An 11,445-nucleotide genomic window follows, 5' to 3' on the forward strand; every position below is an offset into this window, starting at 1 on the left:
GAACTGGGTTAATTATTTTATTAGGTTTAGTATGTGGGTACTGTTCACAATTTGTCATGTAAAACCATTCACAAATATAAACTGTCTCACTTTTATATTTATCTCTCTAGTTACTCTAGAGTCTCATTTTTCCTCCATCCCGTCATGTCCACGTCTGCTCCTCCTGCTCACCCCAGAGGCATAGACTTCAGCCTGCCCACATGTGGAGAGACCCAATGTAATGGCCATGGGACGTGTGTGTCTCCCCCAGGGGGAGGCACAGAGCTGCAGTGTGAGTGTGCGCTCGGGTACCGGGGCCAGTTCTGTGATGACACGGTGAACGGGGCTCTCGGTGTACCCCTCACTGTCAGTGTGATCGCAGTCATCCTCGGTGTGCTCATTCTAGCCTTCATCCTCGCCAAGATCAGACAGAAGCAAAAGAAGAAGCGCAGGTACTTTTACCCTGACATTACTTCAGTTTGCATTTTATTGGATTTAAAATGCAGTACGTTGGAAAGTTCTTTGTTCCATTTAATCACTGTAGTGCACTGTGAAAGCATGTCCTAAACAAAAGGGAGACAATCCAACATTTCCACAGCTTAAAGAAGTTCCCTTCAATTTAGATAATGATATGATAAACTACTAATCTACTCATTTAAAAAGATTTTGTCATCTCGTGACCTATAAGGTTCCCATTGAGGTAAATCAGTTTTTGCAGCAATATGCTCCATCCACAAATCAAATACTAGAACGTGTATTTAGCATTGTCATACAAGTAAATATATTCTGCCCAAATTTTTACATAAATCACTAATTTAAGTTTCAGGGTAAATATTTGCATATCAAGGTCTTTGTTGAAAACTGCCTCTTCTCTGAATGTCAGAATGTGTTTAACTGTATTGGTACATATGAATGGTATATACCCATCAGCTTTCAGCTGGCACATCTGCTTTGTGAAACAAAGATGACTTTATTTGTTGTCGACAGGCAGCAACTGGCAACAAGACAAGGCTACAATATCACTCTGTGAGGAGGCATTACTCAATGCAGGTAACTTTAAAATAGAAAAACTGCTTTTTTAAGTGCCAAGTTACATTTCTGTGGTGTGAATGTTTTATGAAAATGTGTCTGATTTGTAATGCTTTTTCTTTTTCCTCTTTCTAGCTCCCCTATGACCTAGAGCCAGTATCAAGCTGAAGCTTATTGATCCAATGCAGCGATGGAACTAAAACTGTGCTATGCATTATTCTGGAGCTTTAGTTGTATTTACCTTGTGAAATGAACTGATGAGAACGAAGGAAGTAGTTTGTAATGACTAAAGTGTCAGCTGTTGATTCAGAGATGGCAGAAGTTCACTTGTCTGACAGGGTGCGGGGCCAATATATACATTTCAACATTTCTTTTGCGGAACAATGCTAAAGCAATGCACTTTAACCATATTTCATGTTGCTCCTACTTGTAAGTTGCCACTGAACCACCATGCACTTTTCCGGCGCAGTGATCTTATCAATATGGGAACATGAGTATAGGTCTTATTGCTGTGTGTAGTATTTTTGGATTACTTTTCATTGTAAAATATTGACTACTGTTGGGCACCTTAATACCTAAACATAGTCTGACTTTGTTTTTTTCCCAATGTTGTTGGAATAAAATAAACTACATTTTCCATGAAATTTTCTTGAAGCATGAGGCCCACAATGTTAAATGTGATTTTAATGTAGCTGTTCCATCACTTGACTACTGACTGAACTCAAAGCTCTTTATATTGGAATGATTCATACAAACTGAAGTAACCTTTTGATCAGAGGGCTTTACATTTTTACAAACACTGCAATGCATTTAACTCGACCTGAAGTCATTTGTAAATATTGCTAAATAAACCAAACTGTTTACATAAAACACTTCCTGAATGAGGGCTGTACTGATACATTAGTGTCAGGTTCATTGTTGCATGAGTGAATCTTTGTGGGTTTTTTAATACTGCGGTGAATGTTTAATTATCAATGAATTTATTGCCTATGTGCCTGGTGTTCAGTTTTGATAATCTGTTAATTGCTTATAACTGTTGGTTTAAAAGCATTTCCACTGTTACTAAAGTCGCTAGTTTATATTTTGTATGCATTCTGTTAATGTAAGACTATCTTTATTGCTGGAAAAGTTTCTGGATGTGACAGGAGGGCATCTGGCCTGACCCCTGGGTTTACTGTAACTGCAGTTGAAATGCACGTAGTCTAATATAACACTTTCTAATTCGGCTTATGGGAACTGGACCTAAAATTGAGCTGATCAAACTTCACGTAACAACTCAATAACTTCCTTATACCATGCACTTCACCCACTTAATATTTATTCTATTTTACTTACATCGTCTAAGCAAATGTATAATCGTAACACTGGTTGGTGGACATACAGGTCTAATACATGTAGGTCTATACTTTGCCATTTTTGAGACACAAAGCTGTACAATAACTGGATCTATAGAACTTTCAAATCATGCCACCAAGCACCAAGCCAATTAAAACAAACGAGGAAATGTTGTTGGACAGGTAAATTGGATTGTAAAAAAGCCAACCAGTCTAACCAGTCCAACAACGTCTGCATTAGACACCTGTCACTACACATCCTGTAATGAGAATGAGAAATGGAGCAAGTAAGATGGGGCTAAAAATTTGAAACCAATTTGAGCTTGGAGTGTAATGTACCCTGAATTTGGCACAAGAAAAGTGAACAGCCAAGTGAGTGGTTCCTTTGAAAACTGCACATTTATTTAACAGCCCTTTCATCACACATCAAAACAAATCTTCCTTTCTCTGTTCCAACCATTAAAGTGCGTACAAAAATATTTACAACACATTTTTGGCAAGATTCTTCACAAGAAATACTATTTACAAAGTATCACTATAAAAGCAACTTGGTACAAACGTCATCATTGCCTTCATTTTAGTTTGAAAAACACCTTTCCAAAAGACATTGATCTTGTGCTTTTCTATACTGGACTTTTCCGGCACATTGGATTGCATCATTGGAAGTAAAAATATAAAACAATTGAGTTCATAATAGGCACTAATACGTTCAGTTAAATACAAATATGACTGACATGTTTTGTTACCATTGTCCAAGTCCACCTGCCCCCATCTGAATAAACTGTGCCCAACTCAAAGGTCTGCGTCGTATGGCCTGCCACTACTGTCCAGCGTGTTGACCGACGGCGCCACGCTCTTGGCTCTGGGGAAAGAGACGTCGTCATCCACGGACTCTTTGGAGTAGGGCACGCTGCTGACCTCGCTGCGTGGCCGGCTCAGGCTCGGCACGTTCATGCGCCTTGGTGGATTGCTTTGGGGGTTGAACTTCGCCACTGCTCGGTCCGCTCGAATCTCGCCTCTGTTTCTGCCCTTGCAGCAGCGGCATATACCGATAAACATGACGAACCCTGCAAGAACTTCGAAAATACCGCCGATGTACCCCAGAATGATGCAATAACCCACACGGATCTCGCTCGCAACAGAGGTTGTGTTGAGATCATTCAAGATGTGCGTGTACCAAGAGATGGGGATGATGGTCATGACTCCAGAGCAGAAGATGAGAATTCCTCCCAGTCCCGCAACTGTCCAATTAGGGGTAGTCCTCCAGCAGCGCACCCCGGGGATAGCCACGGCCAAACCTATGAGCGTGACCACCAGGGAAGCCACCATGAGCCCCTGCGCTACGTTAATAATCTCATTTTGGTAGTATAACGTGTCTGGTTGGCCGCAGTCGTTTCTGGTTGAGGACGTGGTGGTGGCGCAGATGTCAAAGATGCCCTGCTGGAGGACGTAATCTGACGGCTGGTTGCTGAAGCCGGTGAGGGTCCGCCAGTTTGGAGCGACAGTGGCGGTAAGGTCCAGAATCCAACCGCACGGAGACAGGACCATGCCGAAGATGAGGATGCCCGGAGTGCGCTGGGACATGCGGATCCATTCCTGTACGCGTTGGTTAGGCATGTTGCTGCTTCTCCTACGATGTCCACCACTACTGCCACTATGGATGTGTTCGTTTTATCCTCTGTCCGGAGCTTTTTGACAGCTACTACTTAAAAACAAGTCTGACTGAAACCTGGGAAAGGGGGCGCGGCTTCACTTCTCTGTATCCAAAAGGTGTGTCACGCACAGAAGCAACGCAGAGGAGAGTGAGAGAATGTGGTCCAAATACCCAACATGTACCCAGTCTATGTATTAAAATGTAGATGTAAATTCTATTCGTTTTCTATTCTGTATTCTTTAAAATCTGGAGCTCAATTTGGCTGCCTTTTACGCGCGGTTGTGTTGTTTTGAAATTAAATGTCACGCTGGTTCTCCGTGCCAGCTGTCAGGAATGCAGATGCGCTAGAATCTCTGTACTTTGTTATAAATAGTTTTATTCACTTGGGTGGACAACTGATTGATGACATAGCAGGTTTTTAATTACCATGAGTGATGTGGCCTACTTAGTGTAAGCGTTTCTTTGCACTAAATCTGACTTTTTCCAGAATCTGATGGCCCATTAACATTCTCTGCAACATTCTGTCCTGATTATATATCTAAATGTTTTTGGTCATTATATATTTTTGCAACAGGCATGCAAAATATTCTTTACAGATCGTCTGATTAGGATGACACACATAATATTGTTGGGTTTTTTTTACCTATATAAACACTTTTTATGATCTAATATAATGGAGGCAGTTTCACTTTTTGTCTTATTTAAGTCATTTCACAGGTGATTGACATTAATCTCGTTTCTCTCTCTCTCAACAGCAGCATGGTCCTCACTAAAGCAATCAAACTTTTTCAGAAGAGTTTCACCCAGACCTCCTGATGACCTCTTGTTTAGCTCATTAACATGTCACTGTGCTTCTCAGCTGAATTAGCACTATCTATTTTCCTCCTACAGCTTACTGCAAAGTTCAAAAAATAAAATGCTTTACGTTGAAAGAAGAACAGTTAGAAGAGCTACGAGAGGTATGCTGACCAACCTGACATGACAAAGCATTGTTATGACTAATCTTAAAGGATAAAGGCTCTTTTGTGGGCCACTATAATTGATGAACTCTAACCACCTACTCTAACAAAAACAAACCACTATATTTGGCACAGCAGTATTTATTCACACATAAAAGCGAAATATAGCTCATTCAGAGCAAATATAAAAAAAAAAAATAAAAAATAAAACAACATTATATTAAAGGGGAACAATGTAATTTTTGGAGGCAGGGTCTCAAATCTTTTATTCTGCATGGAGAGATTATTGTTTTGTACATTTCAGACATGTTAGTGTCATATGAACCATCTCACACTCTGAGGACGTCAGGGACCGGCCTCCTGCTGGTGCCCAGAGTCAGGACTAAACATGACTGGAACAGTCTTCCTGAAGATGTGAGACAGGCCTCTACTTTGACAATGTTTAAATCCAGAACAAAACTATTCTGTTTAACTGTGCATATGACTGAAAGCTTTTTATTCTGTACTCTTCTTTTTTTAAATGTTAATTTTATGATGACTATTTGTGATTACTTGTGTTTTGATTTGTTGTATTGTGATGTGTCATTCTTATTCTGCTAGAATTACCTTGTGTACACATTGTACTTGCCTTGCCTTGCCATTGGTTTTCCGGGAATGTTCTACAAACTGGTGTTAAACTTGGCAATCCCCATGGAGACAATACCAAGTATTCATTATAGGGCTGGGCAATTAATCAAGAGATTGAGAGGTTGTGAATCAGTGAAGTCAATACTAATAGCCATTTGTGTTTTTTAAAAAATCAAATCAAATCGAAAATGTATCAATATGAGGGGGAAAAAGTGATAATGTTTATACCATACTTTGGAACATGTAGGCAAATCAATTACATACTCACAAGAATTACACAAGAGAAAAGGGTGACACAAAAGTTACATAGCACCTTGATATTCTGCAATTGTATAGGCCTACATTATAAATAGAACACCCTAAACATTCCAGTAGAACCACAAAAATCAAAGTGCTTCATGTCTTCTCAGTCTGTCCACTCATACACATTATTGTCCCATCACAGGTCAGATTCATAGGGCTTACGGTTCACCCTGCTCTCCAGTGACAGGGCTTCACTCTTGGCTCTGGGGAAAGACACATCATCATAGTCCCTGTAGTACGCCACGCTACTCGGCTCACTGCGTGGTCTGCTCAGACTAGGCACCTCCGATCGTCTTGGTAGGGGTCTTGGCCTGTTTGTTTGGTTCACGACTTCCTCCACGCGTATCTCCCCTCTGTTTTTTCCCCCACAGCACCTGCATATACCTATAAACATGACCAACCCAGCCAGCACCTCCATGATCCCACCTATGTACCCCAAGATGATGCAATAACCCACTTGTACAGTAACACTAGGTGGCACTGATGCGACGTCTTTCAGGATGTGTGTGTACCAAGCGATGGGGATGATGGTCATAACCCCAGAGAGGAAGATGAGCAATCCTCCCACTCCTGCGATCGTCCAGTTGGGGTTGTCCCTCCAGCAACGGACCCCAGGGATAGCCACGGCCAAACCTATCAGCGTGACCACCAGGGAAGCTACCATTAACCCCTGTGCGACCTCTATGATCTGGTGGTTGAAGTAAGCCGTGTCCTGTTGGCCGCAGTTGTAATCATAGGAAGTGGAGGAGGCGGTGGTGCAGATGTCCCAGATGCCCTGCAGGACGGCGAATCCAGAAGCGCTGTTGGGGAGGTTGTGGAGGGTCCGCCAGTTCGGGGCCACAGTGGAGGTAAGGTCCAGGATCAACCCGCACGGAGAGAGGACCATGCCAAAGATGAGGATGCCCGGAGTGCGCAGAGACTCACGGATCCACTCCTGAGTATCACGGTTTGGCATGCTGGCTCTCCTACTGTTACTGTCCGTGTGTCTTTTCTGACCAGACGGTAGTCGTGCCAACAAACTAGTCTGACTGAAACCAGGAGAGGGGGGCGTGGCACTACCTCTGTCTCAGTATTCAAATAGGACAGGTGTGTCATATCTGAACTGCACATGAAGCAGGCGAGAGGGAGGGAGAGGGACAGGGAGAGGAGGTTTCGACTTTAACATCAAAGTCAATACAAAAAAGGATTTCTATGTAACTTAAAGGTGTGCTATGTAACTTTTCTGATCAGCTACCTGCTTAACTCCATCATTGTAATGTCCCACAGTATGACATTAAACTTAGCTGTCTTGAATTTATTCAGTAGATGTGTTTTCATGTCTCAAAAATACATTGTACAAATTTCCATTCTTACTGTGAGCGGGGCTACCTCTCCACAGACGTGAGCTCTAACTTGTCATCACCTGCTTGTCTCCGTGAGCATATATAAGTTTATTACCATACAGTGTGGAACATTCCAGGCAAAACATTAACATCGCCATGGAGACAAGCAGGTGGCAGACCATCCATCTGAAAAGTTACACAAACCTCTTTTCCATAGGGCCAGTGTGGGGGTGGTACGGTGCGGACCCTGAATGTTTCCACTGCATAAAGTGATCTTTATACTACCTTCCAAAGTGGTCTGGAACGGCTGGTTTCTAATATTTTTTCTGGTTTACGTTTGAGTTTCAGTGAAACTTTCTGATAGTAACTTAAGTGATCAATGGGTTTATTTGGTTCAATTCATTTTTCTCACTATAAGCTTTGACACAGTATTCAAGGAGCTGCAAGAGAAACTATGAGGGCAATGTAAACCAACCCAACCGACTTTGCATACTCTGCACATGACGTAGGGCTATAGTGAAATCATGTCTATAGCATCACCTACACTGTGAACACCAGAAACCTATAGGCCAATTCAAGCACTAAAGCATTTAATAACCATGAAATAGTTTCAGTTATGTTATATATTTAGGTGAGGCTATCAGTGGAATTCCAAAACAGATGACAGTAAGGCCATATATTGTGGATACCTCTGGAACTAACTGAGACTGGGTTTAATTAGGCCTATTGTTTGCTATAATCTGGATAGTGCAAAAAGATGTGTGATTATTAAGTGTCAATCCAAGATGCCCGACTTCCGGTTTGTCAGGGGGCGCGGCCATAATAATATTTTTTGTTTGGCATTACTTGAAGAATGTGTGTACCGAATTTTGTGGTTCTACGGCAAAGTTGACGTCGGGACGTCTCCCATTGATGCAATGTATTTTGACTTTTGCAGGGGGCGCTGTCGTGTCATTTTCTAATTATGCAACATATAAAAAGATACATTTTTCACCAGACCTGAATTTTGGGCAAAGTTTTGTGAGTTTTTTAATATGTCCAGGGGGTCAAATTCCTGTTCAAAGAGCCATCAAAACCATTCAGAGCCCATATTTTGTTAGTGTTATAATGTGTATACTGCAAACAATGTAATCTAGAAGAATTAAAATTACATTTAAATAATGATAGTCAATATGAACTGATACCAGTGTATGGATGGGAAATTGCACTCATTTTCTTAAAACAGAGTTAACTTATTACACAAGAAATTGTGTTATGTAACTGTAATTTACCCTTTCAGAGCAGCGTTATGAGACGGTCTGGGCCAAAATCAGCCTGTAAATAATCTCATTACATCCAATTTAAGACCCAACTAGAGTATAGGCAGAACCGATACCAGCACAACTGATACCTGATCCAGCAAATGATTCAGTATCTGCTCTGACACTTTATACCAGTATCAGTGCATCCCGAGCTGAAACCAGAAACCAGATGAAACTAGAAAGAAATATGTTGAAATTATTCAAAAAATCTAGACCTGATTTCAGTTCATATAATACTTTAAATTATTTGAATTTATAAAGAAACTGTATAACTCCCCATGCCATAGATTCTCTATAGTAAGACTGTGCAACTAAAAGGATTTTAATTAAGATTGAGATACTATAAATGTTTGTGTTAAATGGCATTGATTAAAAGTCTATGCTGCTCAGGAAGTGAATATCTTTAACAGGACAATAAAAGGTGAATCAAATATTGTGATCGATCAAAAGAGAAATATTATCATTTTTTTGTTGACATATGAGTCTCTTTCAGTCACTACCACACCACATCTGCACTGACCGGCTGCGCAGTGGAAGTAGACGGGCTCAGGCATCGTGGCTGGGAGTTTGATCCACTGGAAACACTGAAGGTCGATCTTCCACAAATCTGACAATATCATTTCACCATTGTAGCCCCCACATGTAAATACATCTGTAATGAACAAGGGGACAACATGTTAGAAACGATTAAAGGGCCCATATTACACTATTTTCTGATCTATGTTATGTTTCCTCATCACAAACAAACCTGGAGTTGTGTTTTGTTTCATTCACACGTTTAACACACAAACCCTGCATACTTCAAACCCTGAGTTCTTCTCTCAAACTGAAAACACTCTGTTCCACCTTGTGATGTCATGTGGTAATACAGGAAGTGCTCCACTGTGTTTTTTTAACTCCATACACCTTCACTAGAATCATTTGGATGATTTCAGTCCTTGCATTGCCAGTCTCTTCTGAGCTAAAGGTAAAAGGTCTTCAATGTTTTTTATGTAAGTTTTTACTCAAACTTTTATATTTAGATTTTTCACATTTACTGGCTCGATCACTATTGGTTGCTTGATTACAACTTTCTTGTTGTTGTTTGTTTTAATCTAGGAGGTAGGATTTGTGCTTTTGTTCAGTGACATCCATCTATGGCCAAGCATTTTTAGTGTCATTCTGTGCAACTATATATTTATGGATGGAAAGTGCGACTATTTTCAAGGTAAGTACTCGCACCGTCCACTTTAAAGGTCCTATATTACACAAAACTGACTCTTGTGAGCTAATCTAAAAGCACAAGGATGTCAAGATAACACAATGTTAAGATTATTCCTAAAAATAGAAACCCACATTTTTATTTCAAACTGACTTTAGTCAAAGACAAAAAATGCCCCAAAGTCCATATTCACACTGAATATCCACATTGATAGGCCAGTCACACTGATCATATCCAGAGTTAAAAAAAAAAAAAAAAAAGTGTTATTATGAGATAATTGGGTTTTATTCAAAATGCTTGTAGGCTGTACATGACAAAAACTAGCATCTAAGGGGTTAATAATTTTTGTTAACTTACAAAGTCAATATATCATTTTGAAGAAAAGCCTTCACAAAAAATAATTAACATTTGACAATTTTATGGCAGTTTAAAAATTGAAATACACAATTTTTTACTCCCATTTACTTTACTCAATAGAAAAAGCCATATTCACATTGATAGGCCAGTCACACTGATCATAGTCAGAGTCCCATAGTGACAAAAACTGGCATCTAAAGAGTTACTAAATGTTAGTGATTTATAATAATAATAATAATAATAATAATAATAATAATCCCAAAATGTCATTTTAAAGAGAACTCCTTCACATAAAAGTCAATAGAAGTAATAGTAATAGTGTCAGTAGTATCTTTATGAATCTTAAGCATGTAGCTTTTGTGCATAACCATTGTCAAGTTATTCATCTTGATTTGTGAGAATATATTTTTATTCTTCTACTATTCTTGTACTTTGAGTTGCAATACTAAAATTTTCCCAGTGGAGCAAATAAAGGTGCTCTCATCTTATTTAGTATCAGCTGTGCATAATGGAGGGTTAAAGTTCTCCATCCACTATGATGCTCCATAATTTCCTGAAGCATATCTTTTAGTTTGTCTCAAGTTATAGATTTCAAATGCATGATTCCTTCATGTTTTGACATTTGGTCCAAAGGAAATGTTACTTTGAAATTTCAAAATTGTGATGGCTAGACACTATTTCATACCCTTTGCTCTCTGATGATAAATGCAGTATATTTGCAAATGAATGTTGCAGTACTCTGCAGACGTGTGCGCGTGCCTTGTATTCATTCTCGAGTATCACCAAAAGGGGGCACTGCTCCACTGTTTATTTGGTTGCCAAACTCTGGAACTCAAAAGCAAAGGTATTTTGGAGGTATTATTGGCAGTTTTTTGTTAAATTTGAGTCATTTGATAATGTTTTAGTAGACGTGTGCCACAGCATTTTTTAAACAACAAGTGTCCTGGGACTCAAGAAACACTGGCCTAATCCTAAACCTAAACCTCTCATAATCATTGGATAATTCAGTCCATGGTGAGGCACTGCTGGTGCCTCTCCACACGTCTCTTAGTATTTGAACGATAAAAGTAAAAATTCAGCCATTTTGAATTAAAAAAAAAAAGAATTAAAATTGCAAAGTTAAATAGAAAATAATTTTATAGTGCAAATCATTGGATAAATATAACCATTTAATTTACTTTTTCCTGTGTGATGACCTGACTGCGCGTCACTGGGGCCCAGGACTCTGCGCTTCCGCTTAAATCAGTCCAATGGCAAATAAATGGCAAATAAACACACTGAACAACAGCAATGTTTGACTTTTTCAGTGTAGGTGCAGTGTCTTCTCTCTCTTTGGCAACAGCGAAAAGCTCCTTCACTTTGGTCCAGCAGGTTCCTGT

The 11,445-nt window shown here is 39.8% G+C and overlaps 2 protein-coding genes across 2 annotated transcripts; both read right to left on the reverse strand.

Moving 5' to 3' along the window:
• Positions 1–2,727: 2,727 nt before the first annotated feature.
• On the reverse strand, positions 2,728–4,029 carry LOC117379539 (claudin-23-like). The gene has a single exon (XM_033976258.2). The coding sequence runs from the start codon at positions 3,957–3,959 to the stop codon at positions 3,135–3,137; it is 825 nt and encodes a 274-aa protein (XP_033832149.1). The 5' UTR covers positions 3,960–4,029; the 3' UTR covers positions 2,728–3,134.
• Positions 4,030–5,933: 1,904 nt separating this feature from the next.
• On the reverse strand, positions 5,934–6,899 carry LOC117379540 (claudin-23-like). The gene has a single exon (XM_033976259.2). The coding sequence runs from the start codon at positions 6,838–6,840 to the stop codon at positions 6,022–6,024; it is 819 nt and encodes a 272-aa protein (XP_033832150.1). The 5' UTR covers positions 6,841–6,899; the 3' UTR covers positions 5,934–6,021.
• Positions 6,900–11,445: the final 4,546 nt, after the last annotated feature.

This window comes from Periophthalmus magnuspinnatus, chromosome 12 (genome assembly GCF_009829125.3).
Source record: "Periophthalmus magnuspinnatus isolate fPerMag1 chromosome 12, fPerMag1.2.pri, whole genome shotgun sequence".
Lineage (NCBI taxonomy): Eukaryota > Metazoa > Chordata > Actinopteri > Gobiiformes > Gobiidae > Periophthalmus > Periophthalmus magnuspinnatus.